Source organism: Anopheles merus, chromosome 3L (assembly GCF_017562075.2).
Source record: "Anopheles merus strain MAF chromosome 3L, AmerM5.1, whole genome shotgun sequence".
Classification (NCBI taxonomy): domain Eukaryota; kingdom Metazoa; phylum Arthropoda; class Insecta; order Diptera; family Culicidae; genus Anopheles; species Anopheles merus.
The window spans coordinates 11,000,876-11,025,085 of record NC_054085.1 but is presented as its reverse complement, the minus strand read 5'-3'; the positions used below and the strand labels follow the sequence as shown (position 1 = coordinate 11,025,085).

The following is a 24,210-nucleotide window of genomic DNA, read 5'->3' as shown; positions in this document are numbered from 1 at the left end:
ATTTTCAATTCATTATTTTATTTGCTAAAGCTCACTCATACTTAAATTAAACCCAGTGAAAACATCCATTTAAAAATAACGATCCGCTTACTCCATGCGCTTTCAAACCCGAAAACTTGCCTTGCATTGTGATTGCATACGCACAGGCGTTTTGCTTTCCGCGAAAGCTTCATACGCCTCGCTCGCTCTCGAATCATAATTCATTTCGGCGAAAATGCGTTTCGGCCGCAGCGAGACACGTGTATTTACATTAAAGTAATAAAACTACGTTTAATTTACGTTTCCCAGAATCCCCTCTTTACAATCTACAGTCCCATGTAAAGTATTGCCATGGCGGAACCGGCGGCGCACAGCATGAAGGCGGACGAGATGAACGTAATGATGATGGTGGAACCGACCGCATCAATCACGGCACCGATCGCTAGCGATACAATCAACTGTTGTTGGTTATTGGGAAATGAAGCATAAAAAGATGTTTTTAAAATCAGATTTTACGCACACACACAAAAAAACAAACAAACATAATGTACCTGTGCCAAACATAACATACTGCTCATCATAGAAACGTCCACACCGAACCCTCGTGGCTCGATGCTTTCCACGTACTGGCCGTCAACTTCCGTAAACTGGGTCGAAGTAAAAAAGGGATTTAAAACTCAATCGAACAACGGAGTCGTTCGCTGTGTTTCATGCACCTTTACTTACACAATTCTTTGAGTGATAGTGCGAAATCAGCAGGAACGGGATGGAATAGATGGTGGCGTACATAACCCCCGTGAGGGCGCAGCACCCAAACACGACCAGCTTGTGGGGCATCAGTCCCATCGCCAGCATGCCGCAGCAGTGCGCCAGCAGTCCGCCCACGTAAACAGGCCGGGCCCCGAACCGAACGATCAGGCCCTCGATGAACACGGAGTAGATGGAGGAGGTGGTGGAGCAGAGGGCCATACCGAGGCAGGCGAACCGAACCCCGTCGTCGTACCGTTCGGCTGCCGCCGATCCTTTTAGGGCCTGCAGGATGGTAGGAAGGAAGGAAAAAAAAGGGTTTTTAGTATAACACTTTTTGATTTTTGATGTTGTGGAAGTGTCGTGAAAGGTTACTGCTAGTTTTGAGTTAGCGAAAAAAAAATCCTGTATGAGTTACTATGTTGCTCTTGTAAGTCTTGTTCTCTGCAGCCTTTGAACTTTGAAGGTAAACTACCGTTAGTTTAGTAAAGTTAGTAAACTACCGCCAAATTAAAACGTTAGTTGATCTATCTTTGAATAGTTGATAAGCCATGTTTTATCAATTTTTGACGGATACATGAACATAAATTAAAAACAACCAAATATTAACGAAATTTCGTAAATTTAAGGCTCTAGCAAGCTTAACATCATAAACAAAGATTAGAACAAGGGATAAATCAGATTCAGATTTATGAATCTTAATGATTCTTGAATGAATTTTAAAAGATTTATGAATCTCTTAAAAGGTTAATTCATTCATTCAGCTATAAAACCCTGAATATTGATGAATCTCTAGAGATGTATGAATATCATTCTAAAGATGTTCACTTTTTTGCCTTTTACTATACATAATTCCAAACGCATTTTGAACCAATCTTTAGTTTGAAAGGTTTGCAAATCACTGAAAACTGTAAGGGATTGTTGCTATTTGTCGTTAAGCAATCCTATGACGGTTACACCATGCTTGACGATACCCGGGAAAGTGTGTCCGAAAAAAGCTTTGTCATTGTCAAAGATTCACGTTCCGCAATCGCTACGGTAGTAGTTATGGAGAACCTAGACTTAAAGTATTTAGGCTATGTTAGCGTTTTAGATATTCATGAATATCTAAAGATAATTTTTTCTCGAGATTAATAAATCTTTAGATGTTGACAAAAAGATATTCATGAGAGACAATATATTCATACATCATTCAAGATCTATTTAAATTTTAAGAGATTCCTGATACTTTAGAGATGCATGGATCTTTAGCGATTTGCGAGACTTAAAATAGTAACAAATCTTTAGAGATTCGAACGGACATCCGAATCTTTCATCGCTGAAGATTTATATGAATGATTCAAAAGATTCGTGAAATACAATACTAATTTCAATTTCGCAATACACAGTTGAACAATAATAATGATAAAATGATCTGTAATTAGTTGCTTGAACTACAAATTCAGATCGCTGTAACACAACTACTCGTTCAACGCCCTGTTCATCTGTTATTTTATCGATTTTACTCTCCTATAGGAGTTTATTTTATACAGGTTTCACGTTTAAATTAGTGACGGATAAACCTGTTAAGAATCTGGATTCGACTTCGATCCGATTCCGATAATTTTTCAACCGAATCTGGCAGTTAGAATTGTCCGCCCAGAATAATCCGAAGTCGTTCCTAGTCATCCGAAGTCTTTCGGAGTCATTTCTAGTCATCAGGAGTCATCCGAAATCGTGTGGAGTCGGATTCGTCCGGAGTAGTCTGGAATCGGCCAGAGTCGGAGTCGTCCGGAGTTTGCCTTCGAAACAATCGGCTGAACACAAGGTGCATGGGCAAATCAAAAGACAAAAAAACACTACTAAATGGAATGCCTGATCACAAGCATATTGCTCCGGAAGGTACCAGTTGGTCTGTGTTATTAATTTTTTATGACCTTCGCAGTGAGCGGCTTACGGTTACACGACTTTCCAAGAGCGACAATCATTTGTGTAAGAACGGTCAGCGCTTTTGCAATAAAATGATTGTAAAAAAGTATATTGGATGTAATTTGCCATTTTTCATATGACACCAGAACTGACTAATTGTGCATTTGCAGATATTTAACTATTGGACCACATGATACTTTCACTCAGTCAACCAGAAAATTGGTGTCCACTTACAGAAGTATAGAAATCCACACGAAAACACGCAAAAGGACCCATTTTGATGGAGATCTAGTTCATTTAAAGTACGGAAAAATCAAAAGCGATGCAATTATAGCATTATACGATGCTTAAAACAGTAACATTTTATGTCTAAAATTATCATCGTTCGCAACACTGGCTCTGACCGACTCGGATACTGGTCGACTCCGACTCTGGACCACTCCGGAGGACTCCGGACTGTTCCGGATGACTTTGAACGACTCCGACCCAGCCGAATATGATTCCCGATTATTCCAACTCCGGGTAGAACTAGTGGCTCCCATTTTGCTGGAGTCGGTATTGTACTAACAACAGTCAGGGTCGGATCAGGGTCGTGCGTGCGCTCCAGGACATCACTAATTTAAATAGCACTTCACTTAATATTGAGCTTATGAAACACATTTTACTATCTTTGCTACAATCGTTCAGCAACCTTTGCACCCCTTTCTTCGATATTTTTCAATTCACATGCACTGAAACTTCTAGCGTTTGTTGTTCGTATTTAATGTTGATATTCTACATATTTTCACACAACTAAAGCATTTCGTCACTCACTTCATCTACTCACCCGCACATCTCCTTCGTAGACCGTAGCGCCAACAAAATCGGTATAGTACAAACAGTACGTCAGGTAGCTCATGTGGCTCAGCAGCTGCGTCAAACACAACACCTTCATCGATCGTGGCATATGCAGCACATTATGCACAAACTGCCTAAACCCAACCACTTCCTGCACCTCTTCCTTCTCATCCTGCACACGACCCTCTCCCTGCGCACGCTTCACCTCGTCCAGCAGCATCTTTTGCGTCACCGGCCTCAGCATCGGTTCCGACTCCTGCACCGGCAGTGGGATCTCCGAAAAGCTTGTCAACGTCACCAACAGCCCCACAAACAGCACAATCCAGTTCGCCGCAAACACGGACGGTCCATTCCCACCCAACAAACGTCCAATGCCGAGCCGGTTCCAGTTGATCGCCCCAAACAGTGCACCCATGGTCGCACCGATTCCACCCGTCAGCACCATGATGCTGAGGACACGGGCCTGATCCCGAATAGTGCACACCTCCATCGCGTACGTCCGGCACAGTCCGTTGCTCGTTTCGGCCGAAAAGTCAGACATTATCAGACCGACGGTTGTGATTGTGGCCACCCAGCCGACGCTCGTCAGCCCCACCAGCTCACCGATGGCCGGCCCGTTCGGTAGTACGAGCATGCCGGTAAGAATGGTACAGCCCAGAGCAAGCAGCACCGGACGTCGACGGCCCCAGCGCGAACGGAGTCGATCGCTGACAGAAGCGATCACGGGCGCAAAGAGCAGTCCGGCGAGAGAGGGCGTCGCCCAGATCATGGTCATGACCGTGTGCGGTAGGCCGATGCCAAGCAGGATCGGGGCTACCAGTGCCGTCTCCGTTGCGTACGTACACTCGATGCCGACGATGAGCAGGGACAGTCGCACCAGTTCCCATTTGGACTTTTTTCTGCAAGTAAAGCATTTTGAAGTTTGAAGTGAATCTCAAGGCACCCCAACAGCTCCCTAACTCACCTAAAAGAGTGTTGATAGCCCCGGGAGTTGTCGAGCTTGGCAAAGCGCTGCCGACTTTCGAGCATTCCCTGGAGTATATCATCCTCGGTGAGGCGTTCCTGCTGCTGGTACGTCCCGTACATCTTACACACCGTTAGTCACCGTCAGCTTCCGAAACGGCACTGGGCTGATGCTCCGATCGAAATCGGGATGCTCTGGCATGTGTCGCTGTGAACGCTGTGGCGTCTGTACGAGCATAATCGTAATCTCGCACACTCAATGCGGAAACGACGGGCGCTTTACAATTATCGTTGCATTGATAATCTTGCGACAGTGTTGGGACAGTTTTTTGTCTTGTTGCTGTACATGGCGCGCTTTCTTTCCTTTAACCAGGCAGATAAGAAACCCTGTACCCTGGTGGAAACATCGTCAAAGAAGAAGAGTTACTGTTTTGGGTAGCAAAAAGCGGACAGCACGCGTTTGTACGCTTTAACTGATAGACAAATTTTGCGATTAAGAGTTGTAAATGTTTGCCAGCACTTCATCAATCGCTGGCTTTGCAAACCCTTTCTTGGGCTGGGTGAAGGTTTCATTTGAGCTGGGGGTTAAATACGTTCGAGTTGATATTAAATTAAGACGTCCTTGACATAACAATTTTCGGGTCGAGTTAATCGGGATTATTTTAACACATTTGGAACTAAGCATACATCTGGTTCATTCACAGCAAGTGACTAGGATGTCGTCTAATTGGGAAATAGTTAATGCTGGTAATCCCTTGTTTCGATTTATTTGACTTTGACAGTCACCAGCTGATGGGCAAGATCATTGTCTTGTTGCAGACCTTGGGAGATACCACGAGCGAATGGTGATCTTGGTCTACTGTAGCAGTGTCGGGAGCTGCTTATAGTCTTTAGCAGTCCTCTGATAATGCATTTAATCTCTCGCTCTCTCATAATGACTAGCACGGCCTTGCCACGATGCCATCCCATCTTGAACCTACCATGCCGATCCTCTGTCCATATGATCGATCTAAAAGAAGGGTTAACATACGAACGAAGTGACCACGATCGTAGTAGCTTAGTTGCATTTTTCCATAACTTAAGTCACATGTTTAAGGACTTGGGAATTTAAAGCATTACAGAGATATTTTCATCGTACTAATGTGTTTCTGGTTAGACACTTCTGCATCATATCAAGATCGTAAAGTAAAGTTGGTTATAGAGTCAGACAAGTAAAACAATACCGCAAGGTTATATACTCTTTCATCTCCAAGGTAACGCTAAGAAACGCTATTTTATATCATCTAAAGAACGTAAAGAGAATGTGATCTTACAGGGGGTTCCGATTGAAGTAATAATGTTAGCCATTGATCGACACATCTTTCAATTCAACACTTAAACGGTATACAATTCCCAATGATTTAAATGTAGATGATACATGCCTGATGCTGATTATTAATTACAAAAAGTATTGATCATTACCATCCTCCAAAAGAGTAGAATATATGCAAAATTTGCTATACATTACAAACGTTGTCTACAAACCGAAACATACCAATCTACATAGACATCATATTGAAAGTTGCTCAGATCAACGAAAGACGCTATGAATTCATTCACAAATTCCTATGATGTTTTTTTTATTGAAATCACAATTCCAAACCAAAAAATCCTGAGTAGTAGAAAACCTTCCCGATACCGATTCCATGTTCAGTAACAATTCAGGAGCCGATTCTGGAGTCGATTCAGAAGTCGATTCAGAAGCCGATTCCAGAGTCGATTCCGGATTCGATTCCAGAGTCGATTTCGGAGACGATTACGGAGCCAATTCCGGAGCTGATTCCGGAGTTGACTTCAGAGCCGATTTCGGAGCCGATCTAGGAGCCGATTTCGGAGCCGATTTCGGAGTCGACTCCGGAACCGATTTTAAAGTCGGCTCCGGAATTCATTCCGGGATCAGAACCGGCTCCGAAATCAGAATCGGCTCCAGAATCAGAAACGACCTGGAAATCGCAATTTGCTCCAGCAACGGAATCAGGATTGACTCCAGAAATCGAATTAGCTTTGGAATGAGAATTTGTTCTTGAAGTGAAGTAAGAAGTTTCAGAAGCGAAATCAGTCCGGGAATCTCCATGAGAATGGATCGTTAACAAGTTTTTTTTTTTGCGGCTATCAATACTTAGCATCATTGGACTCAAACGCCTTTTCTTACGAAGATGCCGAAATCGACTGCGTTTCGAAGCTAATTTTGATTTTGGAACCGATTCCGATTCGGAAGCCGATTCCAAAATTGATTCCGGACCTACTATCCGGAATTGATTGCAGAAAACTTCGAAGCTAGTTGGAATCGATTCCGACGAAATCTTTATTTTTCCCATCAGTGATCCAGAGGTCCTGAACCATAGACCATTTCGAAATTGAGATCTTTGGAATGTTTCTATCTTTTAACTTTCAGTTCCATTTGCAGTGGTCTCTTTCGCTTAACTAAACATTTTTTGTGATGGTTTTTGTTGACGTTTTTTTGGTTTGATTTGTTGTTCGGTTTTTGCTTCGAATTGGTTACACTTTTTTGTACAGTATCGTACGTTTGTTTTGTCTAAATGTTTCATCTCTTTTCATCTTCATTTTTCCATCGCAAATGAACTATTTTGAACAAAACTGTGATTGCTTGGCGATCTTATCAATTACTTGGTTTACTTCTGGTACTGCGCTGACGGCAATACGTCTGTAGTGTAAGCCTCACAAAGTCACTTAGGTGCGTGTTACAGTAGTTCTTGGAAACACTATGGCGTGCTTCTAAATTGATAGTGAATAATTTCGCAAAATGCTGCCAACAAAATCGTATTCTTCCCTTCAAATCGTATCGCCTAAGCAAATAATCTCATCTTTATTTTTTTAATAAGATCACTTTCAAATGAATTTAATTAAAAATCAATTTATTTTAATTCATGTAGTATGTTTAAAAACAAAATAATCAAACAATCACCACAATTATTGTATAAACCGAGCGAGGTATATTTATTGCCATTTCCAAAGCACCATCCCAATTGTCGCACCAACATTTCTTCTCTTCATGTAGCAGAAATGGCCGACATTGTCAAATAAACCGTTTACTCAACTATCAGGTTTTAATAATACGTTTTTTATCACATTTTTCATCCCGTTCGTCGTTAGACTGTCCGGCTCCGTACGTCCGCTCAACCGCTATCTATCACAGTCCCATGTAGACAATCTGTGACGCTGTCAGGGCAGCGACAAGGGAGAATATGCTGGCCGAAAAGATGACCACCACGTTCGTTTCGACCGCATCGATAATACTGCCGATCGCGAGCGAGATGATGAGCTGTAGGGTGTGAAAAAAGTGAAAAACGTTTCAAAGATTAGAAGCGAGCTTAAAATGGAAATGGTTTAAAGAGGAATTTGCCGTACCTGTGCGAGGAAAAGCATGCAGCTCATCATGGAAACATCGGCACCGAAACCGCGCTTGGTAGTGTTTGGTACACATTTACCATCCTTCACTTCAAACTGGTGGATAGTAGAAAGTAGTGCAAGGGTAACTTTCATAAAGTTTATTTAATTTTTAAGAAACAAGTAATACTTACCGAGTTTTTGGAGTGATACTGAGATATGAGCAAGTAAGGCAGGGAGTACATTGTCGCGTACATAATGCCCACCGTCGGGCAGGCGATGAAGATCATAAACTTCTCCTTGACCAGCCCCATCAGCAGCATGCCGAGGCTGAACAGCAACAACCCTGCTATGTACACTGGACGGGCGCTGTGTTGTTGAAACAAGAAACGTAAATCACTCCATCTCTGACTCCTCTTCGAGGGTATCTGTCCTTACCTGAACCGCTTCACCAACCGCTCGATGACCGCGGAGTAGGACGCACTGCACACGGCGAACACGGCCATACCCCAGCAACCGTACCGGACGCCCTCCTCATACAGGGCAAGCTCGGGGGACCCGGGCGCACCCGCAACATCCCCACCGAACACTTCCGACCCGACAAAGTCGGTAAAGTACAGACAGTAGCTGAGATAGCCGAGCTGCGAGAAGAACTGTGTCGAGTAGAGGATGAACAGACTTTTCGGCATGTGCACAATGTTACGCAAGAAGTCACGCAACCGTAGCGGCTTCTCGTCGTCGTCATCCCCGATTCCGACCGCAGCATCCTGGTCGGGCTTGATCGGTTCCGGAATCACGTCCTTCGAGATGCTGTACACGGCCAGCTGGCGCGATTTTTCCGCCTCGAAAGCGTTCGAGTTGATCGGCCGAAGCAGCGGATCGCGCTCCATCAAGGGCAGCGGAACCTCTCGATAGCTGGTGAGCGTGATGAGCAGCCCTACGCTCATCACGATGAACACGAACATAAACACGGTCGCTTCGTTGCTGCCCAGGATGTCGAGGTTAGTTTGGCTCCAGTCGATCGCCCCGAGCACGTACCCGGCGGTACCGCCCAGCCCGCCAATAAACATGGCCGTCGTCAGTACGCGCGACTGATCATCTGGGAACAAACCAAAAAGAGATTAATCGTTAGTTTCCGGTCTTAACAAAGTCTGGACAAGGCTTCTCATTCCCCTACCCGGTGCACACATGTCCATGAAGTACGCTCGCGCAATGCCGTTGTTCGTCTCGGCGTCGAAATCCGTCAGCACGAGCCCGATGATCGTGACCGGGATGGACCACCGGAAGCCCTCCATCTGGTCGACCGGTACGTCTGGATCGCCGAAGAAGACGCCGATCGTTTTGCCGTGCGGCAGTATCCACATGCCCGTCATCATCGCCAGTCCAAGTGCTAACAGGACGGGCCGGCGTCGTCCCCACTGCACCCGGATGGTGTCGCTGAAGGACGCAATCATCGGTGCGAAGAAGAAGCCGAGAACGGGCGAGAACGCCCACACCATCGTCATGAACGTGTGCGAGAGCCCGATGCCGAGCAGGATCGGCGTGACGAAGGCCGTCTCGGCCGCGTACAGGAACTCGATGCCGACGATCACCATCGAGAGGCGGATCAGTTCGAGGCGGGATTTTTTCCTGTTTCGGGAGGGATTGTTGTGGAGAATGAAGGAGCGAAGAAGCAAAAGAGACAATGATTTATTTTGTATTGAGGAGTGTTTTGATTGTTTTTTTACATATAATTGATCGTGTATATTGTCTTCTACTCCTTCTTAACTGTATGAGGTTATTCTATGTTTGAAAACAGGCTTACTAGACTTGTTTATGACCTAGTGATGTGCATACTGATACATGAGTAAATGATTCGATTGAATCATCTAAAAGAATTCACTTAAATAATTTGTGTTTTAAGCCACTCAAAGAGAATCAAAGAGTTATCTGAAGATTCTCTTCTTCTTCTTATTTGGCACAACCAACCGCTGTTGGTCAAGGCCTGCCTATGTGCCTGCCACTAGTGAGTGAGCTTGGCTTTCAGTGACTTATTGTTACCATAGCAGAATAGTTAGTCCTACGTATGGGGGCACGGTCTATTCGGTGCACCCATGACGGGCTTGAACCCATGACGGGCATGTTGTTACGTCGTACGAGTTGACGACTGTACCACCAGACCGGCCCAAGAAGATTATCTTAAGAGACTTAATTTTCCATCTTAAATCTCGAGTTAATTTACAAGGCAATTACGGTTCAATTCTCCACGCCGACTTTTGACTAGCCCAGAGTGAATCGAAACACTTATCGCTCAAAGTGAATCAAAAGTTAATCCTCAATGAGTGGAGTTACGCTTCACACTTGTGATTTTGTGACTTTAAAAAAATAAGTTAATGATTTAACTCGTCATTCTAACTCTTTCACTTTGAATTAACGATAGCTGCTGATGTGACTACTTCCCAATATGCTAGAGATGTGAACACTGAGTAATGAAGAGTGAGTGAATCGAATCCTACAAGTGAATGTTTGAATTCAACACAGCTCGAAGGTTGATTTTTCTCTTTATTTACTTTGTTTTTTTTTATGACCTACTCTTTCCAGATTCTAATTGTCGTTGATCGATCCACCGAGTAGAATTCCAAACTAGAGACTCGCTAGTAATCGCTATTGTGGTTTTCCCATGTTTTCTACATTATTTCACATATTTTGACACATATTATGCGGAAAACGGAAAGAAGAAGACTTAAGCTTTAAAACGATGGGTCGTTTGACCCATAACTCGTTTTATTCACTGAGTAATTAGCGGTTGAAAAAGCACTCCAAAATTGTTTACATTTCGTTCACCACAGTGCGTAGCGCCATCTGTCAAATCGAAACGTAAACAATCTATTTTGGAGTGCAATTTCACTTAAATCAATACTACAAAATAAAATCGCCATGGATTCAAGCCCCGAATGGACCCTGCCTCCATACATAGGACTGACTATCATGATACGGGTAATCAACAAGTCATTGGAAGCCTAGCCTATTAGCGGTACAGGCAGGTCTTGATCGACAACGATTGTTGTGGCAAAATAAGGAGAAGAAGGAAAACTCGAATTAGATACAGTCTGGTCAAACGATCAACACGGCTGCTACTGCAATGCTAGACATGAATGCCAGACATCGATTCCCTGTATTTACTGTTCCTGCATGTTATGATGCCTGTTAGCTGAAAACAGTCATAGAAAGCTCATTCAAAGCTTGCTCTGGTACGCAAATCAGGATTGCTGAAGAAGATGAAAACAAAAAGGAAGAAGAGTGATCTTGAGGGAGCTGATAATCGAACTGTTTTGTCCTCTAGGAATTAGGAACATAACAATTCAAAAACTATGCAACAAGGCTAATCGCGTAACTTAAGCCACATCAGAAGACAGTGTATGCAAAACAGGAACAAAATGTATGCTTTTTGAAGCGTTATGTCAGCTCTTGATGAATATCAATGAGCGCATAACGTAACAGAAAATTCACCAATAGCAATAACAGTGGCAAGTTGCTTGAATGTTGCACATGATTTTTACTAATTCTGAAACAACATAACACGAATACAAATTAGAACCTTTTATAGCTCTTTCCCTCCAAAAGTCATAAAAGCTCAAATTCTAACACAAATCAAGATATTCCACCCAACGTTGTTTGTTATGCTTTGCATCCCAGTTTATGAGTCACGATCCAAAGCGGTTTGTTTTGATTCGTTTTTTTGCGCGTCTATGCATCAAATATTCAAACAACGCTTCAACCGCGCCTTTCACTGAAACACAACCGACAAAACCGGGCCTGGTTCTATGTTTTTGTTGACCATTGGGATCAAGCGGCAAAACCAGTATTATGTTTGTGTGAAGCTACTCAGCGCCGGCCGATTTAATGATCAGAAAAAAACCCCAACGCAGGAGGGTAATTAAAACGCGATGAAGTGTGTGCCCAATTTGCTTCGTATAAGGGGTCCAGATCCGGTAAATTTAAAACAATAATACTGTTCAAAAACACTCAAGGTTAAAAGGGTAGTATGAGGTGTAAAAAGATGCACTTAGCAGAGGCACACAAACTCCTACCACGTCTGAGATTATCTCCCTGGCTCTTGCAGCTGACTGCAGACGTTATGCAGATAATATCATGGATCAACTTGACAGAGTTGTTGTCTTAAGCAAGTACTCTCCCCCCCTCCAAAAAAACAGGCATCATCCCACAAGTGCTCCAGCCCATCAGCAGAGTAACCTTTGGAGCAGCTCCTAAGCCTCGTGCACACCTGACGTCAAGAGTGGTATCAGTCCGGCACCGTGATCGGGATGTGAGCTGGAGATTGCTCCATCCTTCCGCCAAAAAACCCAAGATGGGTTTGCGAAAATGCTCACGATAAGCTGCTGCCCGCAGCTGAGGGAAGATAAACGCAAGCCACAAGCCCAATTGGGGGATTAGTCAGGCTCAAAGGTAGATTTAGACGGCAATAAACGAAACCTGTGTAATCCAGCTCGGGCAGGTTGAAACGCCTTATTAATTGGCCCTATCCACCACACCGTTAACAGTAACCACCCCACAGCGCCATTATCGCACATTCTGTCTGGATCGTAAAGATGCACATGGTGACGGTTGTAGAAGTAAAAGCGTTCAAGATATCAAATTTACTGCCATATCGTTAGGGCGTCGTCTGTGCGTCCACACACCAGCATAATTGGTAGGGCGTGAAATGTGTCAATGACATGTAATGCAGGGGAAGTTTGTTCATTGCCAGTGTTAATTCCTCCCTATTGCCGGGGGTGGGTAGCAGTTTTGTTGCAGTTTTGTGCCAGTTTCCAGGTGTCCTATTGTAGTAAGCATTGCGAATTGGTGTAATTGGAGCTGTGTCGTTATTGGTTTGTGATAAGTGCTGTGATTATCTTTAGTGTCCGAAGTGTCCACTGCGAACCACCACAGTGGTCAATTATTTTTGAATCAAAATTGCTAAACCCACGCAAAAATGAGACACCGAACAAGAATTAATGTGTTCCAGCTGAACTTCAGAATAGAGAATCGATTCGCCGTAACACAATGATAACGCCATTTGTAACGCATCACCGAGCAGTTAATTTGCAGTGCCAATTATAAACAGCTTGGTGACCAAACATCAACATTCATCAGCACACCCCGATTCTCCGCGCACAACACTTACGCCTTACCTGAATAGATGGGAGTAATCGCGGTCCTGCTTTTTGGCATGCTGGAAGCGCATTTGCAGCATGCTGTCCATAATCTCCTTATCGCTCGGTAGCGAACTTCCGTTCGTGTACACGACGACATCGGTCGTCTGTTTTGTTTGCTCCATCGTGTCAGCCATCTTTCGGTAGAGCAATCACGATGAGACAAATGGACGATCGATCGAGCTGACCTTCCCACACACTTGTGTATCTCGGGGCAGTGCACACTAGTGAGCTAACTGCTGTAGCCTTTGTGCACTTTTATACTTTTAATTCACAAACTTTACACTAGAGCGCACTTGTGCTGGTAGTGGCACCGACGGTTTTTTGTTTGCTGGTGAGGGGGGGGGGGAGGCTTGTTTTCGGTCCAAAATGTGTAACGATGGAGAGGAAACCGGAAAAACCGACCGTCACCCGTTACCGGGAAATAGGGACCCCTGGGAATGCATTGCAGGGGCGTACGATTTGCTGTCAACCAACCGAAATGCCCTTGCCCTTCTGAGTCTCACAACCTTTTCGTGTTAAAAACGCGTCGATCCTGCAGAAATAGGATACCGCCACACATTCCACACAGTCACACACACACAGTTGGGGTGCACCAAGATCTCCAAGCTAGTTCCGGCCGCACATTCACCTAGCGTTGTTGACGCTCCGTTGCCGGTAGGTGCTTTCAGAGCCTACTAATATGCACCGATTTGTATACACAAGCGGATTCTACCTCCACACGGAGAGCACACGCAACCACGCACGACTGGCACGATACGCTGCCAGCGACAAACGACACGAGAGCGCAACTAAACCGTGTCGCCGGTAACGATCGCATTTTTATACCCATGTTCGGGTCGCGCATTCACCTGGCGGCTGCCTGATTGCGGCCCCAACACACCAATACAGTCGTGTTGGGTTAAGGGTGAGGGTGGGGGGAGAGGGGGAGGGGGGTTGACTTCTACTTGGGGACGCAGTATCGTCCTTGGGCGCGGCAGGGTGCGGTGATCACAATTCGAAGAAAGTACAACCCCACCGAACAAATGATGGCTGATAATAATTTTATTACCTCTGTCCCGCGCGTTTATTATCCTAAACCGAACGGCGAAGCGTCATATAGGGCCATTGGTATATGGGATGGCGGAGCTGGTCGGCTAATCGGAACTTAGCTCGGCATGCAATAACGGTCGCCGTTACGCAGCAGCTTTTTTTTTGCGGACATGGTTTATGGCGGACCGATTTGTTTTGGGTGTCGGAATCGGGACCCACGCGTGGCTGGTTCGACTTGACAAGGATTCGTACGATTGGCGCGGAACACGATTACGATCAATGCGGCGGGCTAGGAAGCAGCGTGCTGAAACGTGGTTGAACCGGGCGCTTGTTGTTGTTTATTATGCGATGAGTGATGATTGGGAATGTACTCTGGAGAATCTGTTGATAGTTAATTACTGTTCCGTTGTTTAATAATTGATTATTGTACTATTGAAATTCTTTTGCTACTTAATGTTCAAATTTCGACTACTAAACAACCCTATCCCAACTGTTACTAATATCAGATCAGCGTATAGAATTTATCTCAAAGTCATAAAATCCTTCTTGTATGTGAGGCTCCGTGTCTTACAAGACTTTTTTATTTGTTTTTGGTTCAAGAGTTTTACAATTCAGTAAATAATGGTACAAAAATGACGTTCTGTTTTCGATCTCGAATGGATAATATGTTGATCGATCTAAAGTGCCATTCGATCAGTCAGGTTGTCACTAAAAATATCATCGAAATGTAATCAGAACTAATACACTTGGTCAATTCCTTACTATTGAGCCTTATATCAAAAACCCAGAAATTATATTTTGTACATGTATCATACTCGTATTTTTCGCCACACAACACCAACTGACCTTGAATAGATCTTCATTTATTACAGCTCTTTGAAGATTTCTTACATTTAAATACAAGAAGTGTAATAATAATGAGTAATTTAGTTAAAGTACACATTTTGTTGGGATTTTTTGTGCAGCCGATGTTTTTTTATCTCCTGATTACTCTTTTTTTGACTGAAACCGCTCCTTGTCTGTTTAAATGGAGTAAATTTCGAATCAATACTGTGGCATCATACCAAGAAAGCTTCAGAAGGTGATTGAAGTTTATTCTTTGCTTACTGGAAAATAAATGTATCTTTTTCATTATACTCTACTTACTGATAACATGTTCAAGGTTGCCTGCAGGTTTAAAGCAATGTTAAATATTTGAAATTTCTAATTCCGTTGTAACATATTTCTGTTTTAAAAGCACTTCTCTCTTTTGAGGATGCATGAATAATTATTTTTTGTGGAAAATTTCCTTTACGTACAAAACTTATGCAAGGCTCAATAGAATGTGGATATCTAAAGTATTTTGTCGAATTAATTAAGGCTATTCAAAGTTGTTTTTGTGACACTTTCCAATGCTATTTTTCACGTTTCTATAAATTGTGGCACATAAAAAGTACAGATTTTCATTCCAACAATTCTTGAAAATCCTTCCACTATAATCCACAATTCACAGCCAAACAGTGAGGTTCAAGTATGTGCATTTAAATTGGTCCTTTCAAATCAGCCCTGTGCTGTGTTATGGTTCTTTTTTGTTGTTCTATGGCAACATTGGCAGTGGAACGCTTTTTACTTGTTTTGCCGTTGTGTTAGAGATTCGTTTGAAAAAAATGTCTAACTGGAAATTTGAGAATTCGGTATCAATCAATCGTATACAACAACATACAAGCATTTGTTTTGTTTGTTTATAAAAAAGCCTGCCAACCAAAATAAACGTCACTCTCAGTAAATTCTGTTTCCCTTCGTTTGCTTCTCGCGCTTGTCTTGTCTGCTCACCGGCTACATTTAAAAGCCGCCCCTTCTCTAATTCTCCCTCATCATCCAGTGGGCTGTCGTGCTAAGTTTTGCATGCTGCATCGTTCCGTTTCCATGTCTTCGTGAGCTTAAAAAGGCCTCTCAGCGGCTTCTAGTACCAGGTTACACACGAACCGCGTGATACACCCAATGTATGCACAGCTGTCCGGTGAGTAACATGTTGTCACTTCGGGCACTGCTGGAAGGTCATTACTAAGCTGAGTAGATCGTTTCGGCAGCCGATCGGTACGCCGATCAGAACTAATCCGTCAACGAAGGGGCCAGGGGCACGTCAGAACGACCAGACGATCAATTAATTACCCTGCAATGAACGGTTGTTTTGAAACACGTTTCTTGGGTGATTTTTTGTTACGTCGGATTAAAGGGTGGTGTGAAGTGTTCAATTTTAAAAAGTTATCATCGCGACACAGTTACCGATCGTGTTTGAAACGCGGGTTTGAGGTGTTTGTGAGGCTGTTGTGATCTAATTTTATAAATGCTGTGCGTTGCTATTTAAATGTGTAATATTCATTCAAACTCGAATCACTCTCTGCTGCTATTTGCGCAGCATTTCGCTCGTGTTCGACTTCCCTAATGCCAGCTTTAGCATTTTATCTAGGAAATTCCCAACCTCTGTACCAGCAAATGCAGTATTTGGAAAAAGTGATCAACAAATGTGTCCAATGCTGCCACCACACGCTTAATCCAAACAGCGACACGAGCTCTGGCAGTAATTTATCGCATACATCATGCGCACACGATCAAAAATAGCGTACGAAAAGGATACCACCGGGCGTGTAATCACCTTCCTAGTCGGCCCATTATCGGCATTTTTGCGGACAGTTTACGTCAATCCGTTTGCACACACACACACACACGCATGGTGCCGATTCACACTCGCCCCTTCCCGATAGGTCGCAATTTATTGCAATCTAGCACCGCGATTGGCAAAGCTCCGTTCCCCATACGATTATATGGCCAATGTTTTCGCTAATCGAAAGCTGATAGCACCGCCGTGAACGGTGCCGAAATATTTTTTCGACGACCCTAGCAGAGCTTTACGACGGTATAATCACAACAACAGGAGGGGAGAGGGGAGAGCGAGCAATAAACATGTGAAGTGTTTTACAATGGTAAAAGCATTTCCCGCGGTTTAAATCCGCATCGCAGGACTATGTGTCATGTTTTGGTATAAAAAAATAACTTGTACATACATTGTTTGAAAGTGCAGTGATTATTTATTTCTTCTTTTTCCATAACAATATTTGAAACAACAACAACATTACAAGAAGAAAGTGTAATTGCTAAGATTTTACAAAAATTCAATCAACCTGTACGCCTTTATGCGCCTAAAGGTATGCAATTCGCCGTAGCTCTTACTGAGTGAAACATTTCACCAGTGCGTGCGAGTGAAATATTTCATTTATTTCTTCAATTTTGCATTTTGGCAAGGACGATGTTATTAAAAATACCAAAAAATGGCCATTCATATACAAAAATAACAGTTTATTGCAAGCTTTGCATGCTTTGGATACTTTCTGCTACATTACAATGTTAAAATTGTTAAGTGAATGCCGTTTATTCATCTATTTAACGCTTACAATGTATTGAGGTCCTTTTGAGTTAGTGTGAAAGTGTTTTCCTGTATCCTTCTGCTCATTTCGTAATGTTACTGATTGTTTCCCTTCCTCCTTCTCCTCTCTCTTTCTCACTAGCATTATAATCGATTCTTTATGGCTAACGCTTACGCTTATGCTCGCTCAGTAACAGCAACAACCCCTCGATTCAGTATCACAACCCGTGTACCTTGCACACGTAAATGCACTTTTAAATTGTGTGTGTGTTCCCCCCTCTCGGCTCTACAGATCCAGATACTGGATCTGGGTGGCGCACAGTGACGCCACCAGGCTGCACACGCTCGCCGTGTAGATGACGGACGCGGTCGTCCCGGTGAGCGTCACCAGCGGGCCCATCGTAAGCGAGAGAATGATTTGCGCCACGAACAGCATGCTGCCGATGATGGAAATGTCCGACGCCAGGCCACGGCGGGGCTGCATCGAGTTCGTTTTGTCGCACGTGTCGAGCTGCAATGAAAGTGTCATGTAAAGTGCCGTATTTTAATAGCGCACAAAGCGTGCACACACAGAGCAACGTACCAATCCTTTCGCGTGATACTTCGCCAGTATGATGTACGGCATGGTGAAGAGCAGCGCTCCGACAATCCCGCCCGTCACACTGAACACGTACACCGTCACCTTGCTCGGGAACATGGCCATCAGCAGCATGCCGACAAAGTCGATCAGCAGCCCACCGCTGTACACGTTGCGCGCCCGAAAAACCCGGATCAGCCGCTCGATCGTGCACGAGTACGTCGAGCAGGCGATCGAGTAGATGGCCATCCCGAAGCACCCGTACCGGACGCCCTCGATGTACAGCGCGTACTCGTCCGAATCGGAGTGGGCCATCGGATCGCCACCGAACACCTTCTCGCCCACAAAGTCGGTAAAGTACAGCGAGTAGCTGATGTGGCTCATCCAGCAGAACAGATTCGTCACGCAGAGCACCGCGAGGGTGGCTGGTATCCGGAAGGTGATGCGTAGGAACTCTTTGGCGGAGCTCTTTGGCTTCTCCTGAAGGAAGTCACCCATCAGTGGTTCCTTCTCGGAATAGCTCAGCAAAGCGGTTCGGTCCGAAGGTTCGCTGTCGTCTCCTTCGAGCTCGAGCAACAGCGCGTCGGCAATGTCTTTCATGGGGCGGAGACCCTTCTCAACCGTGGTGCGCTGTCGCTGCTCCGTTACGGCACGCTCTGTGAGCGGTTGCAGCAGCTCGTCCCGTTCCATCAGCGGTAGTGGAATCTCCCGAAAGCTGCCCACGGTCACGGCGAGACACAGCACAAATATGACCGTCACGAGAATGAAGACGGTGTTAATGTTGCCACCGAGCAGCTCGCCCAGCATCGTGCCATTCCAATCGATCGCACCGATAAGGTACCCGATGCAGCCGCCAACGCCGGAGAGCAGCGAATACGTGCTGCAGGCCTGTCCGTGGTCGTCTGCAAGGTGAGTAAAATGTTGTGTTAATATTTGCATTTGCAATAGCACTGGTGGCTGGCAGAACTCACCGGGAAGACTCACGTCCAGCAGGTAGGCCATCGAGGGTGCTTGCGAAGAGTCGGCACAAAAGTCGAGCAAGATTGTGCCCAGTATCGTGACCACTATGGCCCATTTGTAGTGAGCTGTTGAAGCTGTGCCGCTGCCGTAGGGGTTGAAATTACCCCCGATAGTGACGGTGTTGTTTATGATCGGCTTTACGGACTCTCCTGTATCGCCCAGCCAGTGTCCGATCGTTTCACCGAACGGGAGCAGCAGGCATCCTGTAATAGAGTTGGAACTTTGACTACGAGCGAACTTATTCGAAAGTCATTCAAAGTTGCTTTTTTTACATTGAAGCGCCTTTTACGCTTTTCCTTCAACGTGTTGATCCTGCCTACAAGTAGTGACTTTACTTATTTTCACTAATGTTTAATCGGCCTTCAATGTCTTCCCTGCCAGGTAATTAAACAAGTGCCAAAGCAGATGTGCGTATGATGCAAAAAAATTACTTTAGAGTTCGGTTCGGATAGAATATTGCTTATCTCAACCGATGTATGCTCAGCTGAAACGTGGCATGTATGGATGGAGTAATTTTTAAAGCAATTGTATAAGATTTGTTCTCAATTTATTACAACTTTCTATGGCTGATACCTGATAACTTATCTATAGTTTTTGTTTTGTACAACTATGAAAGCCTTTTTGCTTACAGCTCAATGTTACTGTGCTCAATATTTTGTTTTTGTGTCATGTATTTATTGCTTTTTCATTGATTTTCTTTAACAATCTTGTTAAAACCACATTGTGCATTGTGCTGTTTAGTGTTTATTTTGTGGCAAAATATTAAAGCAAATATATGAGAAATTTCATTGTGAAAGTTCAATTGCTATAATACTTCTAAACTCATATTATTAAAATAATTTTAGACCAAATAATTTTCAATGACAAATTTATGATTTCCACTATAAAGTAAAACACTTTGTACAACAATTTGCTTAAAAGAGCGAAAAGAAATCACATTTAACCTTCATTTCTGTAACCACCCGGCTATGTTTTGCTCATTCTTATTATTTTACATTTTTATTGGATAATCGAATCGATTCAAAATTTTCAGAATGTCTAGAAAAACATGTTTTGAAACGCTAGTAAAAATACAGAATGTTTCTTTTTTTTTTCAATGTACTTTAAAAAATAAAATCAAATTTTACCCCTTACTTCTATATCTTCCTACCCGTGAATGTAATACATACAATAACAGATTTTGGTTTCGGTTTAGTCGTAAATTTTGTAATGATATGTATAGCAATACATGTACTAATATTTATAGAATGTTTTCCAAATGTTTTCTAACTCGAAATATTCTTCTAAAGTCATATAAATTGAAATTATTGCCCCGACAGTCGCGACGACATGGCGGTCTATTAGTGTCAGTTGAACTATTTAATGTGCATTAAATTTACGTAACTAAAAGCCAGACAATATTAACCTATGACATAGAAAAAAATAATATTGTTTTAGCTACATGAAATAAGTTTAAAAAAAAATCACAAATAAAAATACAAATTCCCTTATAAAATGTATTACACGGGTAGGCCATAATGATGAGAGTGCATTTTTGGTCATAGAAACGAAGGTTAACCAGCACGTGTATTTGCTGTATTGCAAACATTTGCATCATATAAGGATTATTAATATATAAAAAAAGATGGAGTGAAAACACACGTTTCGCACCTAAAATACTCTAAAAAATTTGATAAATTAATAGTGGAAGGAAAAATAATTATTTTTTATTTAAATTTATTTTTTTAAATTGAGCTGGAATTTAAGTTGACTTTCACATCCAAGCTTAAATGTTCGTTTTGTTTTATCTCATTTAATGTTATATATATATTTGTTTATCATTTTAGACCCTAGAACAGCTAACAACTGAATAATATTTTTATCTTATTTCCATCTTATCAGCGTTTGTTTAAAGGTTTTTCGGTTTTATTTTTTTAATTATTGAATATTAAACATAAACTTAATACTCTTTAATTTCCATGTTGATTGAATTGTACTATTTTCAATTGTTTAATTTTCACGTTAAACCGAATGCAATGATTCACTTAACCTACCATCTCATCGCTTGTACCCCAACAAACTTTTAATATTTCTTGCAATAAAATAAATGTTTTAATTGAACCATTCCAGCGAAAAAGGCAAAGTAAAAACATAACTGCATTAAACGTTATTTAATGCAAACCGCTTTGTGCATTGCACTGATTCACGCCGTTCCTCTCCTCGCACTGCATGGGCACGTCGCGCAAAACAAAAACAAACAACAAACTAGAAACGACGATGATGATTGCACCCGGCATGCCCGGGCCGCAGACTGCACGCTCACCGTCTGAGGTCAACGCAAAACAACGGCTCGCAACGGCGTTCGGAGCGCAAAATTGTTTAACAGTACAGCAGCAGATTACCGATTATCAGTTTTGCTCATACGGTGGTCACTAGCTGTACCCGGTGCGAGGGAAGAAAAGTCATCGCGCAACGATGCATCGGTTGTCATCGGTCCGGGGCGACCGATGACAACAAACAAGTCAACGTTCAATAATTGGGAATTGAACGATTGGCATTTGAAAAAAAAATCAAGAGCCAAGTTAAATTAAATCAAAGCACTTTGTGCGATAAGTCGCTTAATAAATGGTTCGCCGTTTTGATAAGCCGATTGAGTCATTTTGGATCGTTCACTTGCCGGTAAGCCGACACACTGAAGGTCATTGGCGAACCCTCCAAAATGTTACATATGTTAGCACCGCTTTTTAATCGATATCCAAAGCCGTGGTGCCACGGTTTGATAAGCCATTGGGGAGGCCCCATTACCTTTGCCGCGGCGTCATCGAGCCAGTCTAGACAGCGGTTAAATCGGTTGCCCCTATTTGCTGCTGTTGAAACGCTTCGTCTGTGTAATGGCAGGGGCACACAGAGCAAGCGATGGAATGATAAAACAAATTGAGTTGCGTGCACAAAACCATTGAGATGAACAAGCATCACGTCATGCGCGTACAGGCAAATGATATTCTAACGCTTCGTTCTGTTGCGTTGTGCAAAAAAAAAATGCGCAGCACTATTTCACATTTACTGTTGACAACTATTTCGAACAAAATATTTAAGTGTAGTATTGCCCTGATTATATCTTCTTGGAAGTAGTTCACTCTCAGTTTCTCTGTCTCTGCCAACTGAACACACAAAACCGTGCTGAGCACACAAAACGCGTTCGTTCCCGTGGCACGCGATCTATCGTAACGGACAGTTTACACTTACCCAGCACAAGGCCCATCCCGAGCACCACCAACAGGGGGCGACGGCGGCCAAACCTCGAGCGGCACCGGTCGCTAAACGTGCCGAGGAAGGGCGAAACGATGAAACCGATCAGGGGCGAGATGCCCCAAACGATCGTCATCAGCTGATGCTCGATGCCGATGCCGAGCAGTATCGGTGTAACGAAGGCGGTTTCCGCCGAGTACACGATCTCGATGCCCATGATCACGAACGACAGGCGGACGAAGTCGAGCAGTGTCTTTTTTCTGCCAAGGAAGGAAACAACAAGCATGGAATCAATGGAAAGGCTTCAATGGAGTGCGAGTACTACAAAGGTGTGATCTTCGCTGGGTGTCTTATTACGTCCATCGAGATAAACCGATATGAACCTGAAAGCGTGTCAACTGATAAGGGTTTGGAGTATCTTTATCAGATCTCACTGTTGCATCTTTTTTTTTTTCAATGCGCACAGATAACACTGTCAAGGGTTATTTTTTCCTCTTAGGATCACAGTAAACATTCAAGAGGTGTGATAGTTGAAGGTCGTTAGTTTGATTTTTTTCCCACTAGAAGCACTGAAGTCACTGTATTCACTTAGCCGACGCACCTTAGATCGCCATCTTCGCCCGAAGATCACTATCGATCAATTATTTCCTCAGTAAATCACATTCGAGCACAGTTCACTCACGCGCCACGCGACGCATTATTCAAATCGCTCCCTGTCAAGTACGCGTCATTGAATGATCGCTTCACGTTCGCTTCCTTCTCTCGCGCCGATATATCACCACCACGCTCGCTCGATCATAACGTCACTGCACTCACTTGCATGGCTCCCTAATCATCTCACTGATCTGCATGATCCTACCTCCACCCACCCAGTGACCCTCGTACCTGAACACGTGCGAGTAATCGTACTGCTGCTGGCGTGCATTCTCTTCCCGCGCCTTGCGCAACTCCTCCACCAGTGGGTCTTTCTGTGCCAGCGATTTTCGGCGTGCCAGCACAACCCGGCCGGAAGCGGCCGAAGGGCCACCGCCCGGGCCCGTCTTTACCATCGTGAGGTCTGCTGTGCCGCCGCTGCTGCTGGAAAAACTCCGCTGCCGTCTGCTGCACTGCAGTGCGCGTATGATCGGGCGTCTGGAATCGGTCAGCGTTTGCGTGCCACTGATCGCGGCGGACGCGAGCCAGTTGTAGATGCTCTTTATCTCCCGGTACATGATGTCCGGGGCGGAGGCTGTGCGCGCGCGCTTCTGATCGCCTCCCCCACCCGCCTCCGCCGGTGTGCGGGTGTGCGCGCCGATTGCGTCACCCTTCGCCACCGTGCGCCAGTTTTGTGTCGCGCCGCTTGATGGGTAGATAGATGGGCCGGCTGAGCGCTGATAAAAATGCCTGAGCCTCCCCCTCGTCCCGATAAGCCCGGATAGAGAGCGATAGCGAGAGAGAGAGAGAGAGAGCGTGCGGTGTGGTTTGTTGCACTAAACGCCACCAATAACAACAAACACAGGCGTCACCAGCATGAGTGTGTGTACAGAGCCGGAGGCCTAAATCACTGCCAACGAAAAACCACCGCGCACAAAACCCTGGGGGAAGCTAATCGATCGGGCGGCAAGCTACTACTGAAAGCCACCTCGGGCAGGTAATGTCGATAGAGTACCGGCCGTCGTTGAATCATTCACATCGACGGGTACGGTACATGACATCGAAGGGGGTGGGCGACCGAAAGATGTTAATCCTACTGCGATGGCCATGGGGAGAGGGGCCATAACAGCTGGTACGAGCTGACTAGAAGCATCTGCTGTTATCGGGGACCCGAATCTGCAAACTCTGCTCAATCATCGCCGTGCCTTTGCTACAGATCGATGCGATGATCGCGCGTGTGTGTGGCTGTGACGTGGAATATTAGTTCAGTGCGAGTTCAATAAGACACCACGCGCCGTAGAGAT

The 24,210-nt window shown here is 44.1% G+C and overlaps 3 protein-coding genes across 3 annotated transcripts; all 3 read right to left on the bottom strand.

The window, feature by feature from the left end:
• Window positions 1-6: 6 nt before the first annotated feature.
• On the bottom strand, window positions 7-4,672 carry LOC121600302 (proton-associated sugar transporter A-like). The gene is made up of 5 exons (XM_041928763.1): window positions 4,436-4,672; window positions 3,461-4,370; window positions 706-1,011; window positions 531-626; window positions 7-437 (listed from the first exon to the last, which is right to left on the bottom strand). Exons 1-5 carry the CDS (start codon window positions 4,555-4,557, stop codon window positions 306-308), a joined length of 1,566 nt encoding a protein of 521 aa, XP_041784697.1. The 5' UTR covers window positions 4,558-4,672; the 3' UTR covers window positions 7-305.
• A 2,735-nt stretch (window positions 4,673-7,407) lies between these two features.
• On the bottom strand, window positions 7,408-13,799 carry LOC121599854 (proton-associated sugar transporter A-like). Its single transcript, XM_041927955.1, has 6 exons — window positions 12,993-13,799; window positions 8,999-9,450; window positions 8,260-8,920; window positions 8,016-8,190; window positions 7,843-7,938; window positions 7,408-7,756 (listed from the first exon to the last, which is right to left on the bottom strand). Exons 1-6 carry the CDS (start codon window positions 13,148-13,150, stop codon window positions 7,625-7,627), a joined length of 1,674 nt encoding a protein of 557 aa, XP_041783889.1. The 5' UTR covers window positions 13,151-13,799; the 3' UTR covers window positions 7,408-7,624.
• Window positions 13,800-17,366: 3,567 nt separating this feature from the next.
• On the bottom strand, window positions 17,367-23,892 carry LOC121599823 (proton-associated sugar transporter A-like). The gene is made up of 5 exons (XM_041927910.1): window positions 23,159-23,892; window positions 22,271-22,533; window positions 18,997-19,248; window positions 18,032-18,927; window positions 17,367-17,959 (listed from the first exon to the last, which is right to left on the bottom strand). The coding sequence occupies exons 1-5, from the start codon at window positions 23,482-23,484 to the stop codon at window positions 17,735-17,737; spliced, it is 1,962 nt and encodes a 653-aa protein (XP_041783844.1). The 5' UTR covers window positions 23,485-23,892; the 3' UTR covers window positions 17,367-17,734.
• Window positions 23,893-24,210: the final 318 nt, after the last annotated feature.

Coding starts and splice junctions, on each gene's coding strand:
- LOC121599823 (XM_041927910.1), bottom strand. CDS start 23,484: ATGTACCGGGAGATAAAGAGCATCTACAACTGGCTCGCGTCCGCCGCG. Junction 22,534..23,158: donor GATTACTCGCACGTGTTCAG/GTACGAGGGTCA, acceptor CTTCCTTGGCAG/AAAAAAGACACTGCTCGACT. Junction 18,928..18,996: donor GCTGGACGTGAGTCTTCCCG/GTGAGTTCTGCC, acceptor CTCACCTTGCAG/ACGACCACGGACAGGCCTGC.
- LOC121600302 (XM_041928763.1), bottom strand. CDS start 4,557: ATGTACGGGACGTACCAGCAGCAGGAACGCCTCACCGAGGATGATATA. Junction 4,371..4,435: donor GGCTATCAACACTCTTTTAG/GTGAGTTAGGGA, acceptor CTTTACTTGCAG/AAAAAAGTCCAAATGGGAAC. Junction 1,012..3,460: donor TCTACGAAGGAGATGTGCGG/GTGAGTAGATGA, acceptor ACCATCCTGCAG/GCCCTAAAAGGATCGGCGGC.
- LOC121599854 (XM_041927955.1), bottom strand. CDS start 13,150: ATGGCTGACACGATGGAGCAAACAAAACAGACGACCGATGTCGTCGTG. Junction 8,921..8,998: donor CATGGACATGTGTGCACCGG/GTAGGGGAATGA, acceptor GTTTGTTCCCAG/ATGATCAGTCGCGCGTACTG. Junction 8,191..8,259: donor CGGTTGGTGAAGCGGTTCAG/GTAAGGACAGAT, acceptor TCAACAACACAG/CGCCCGTCCAGTGTACATAG.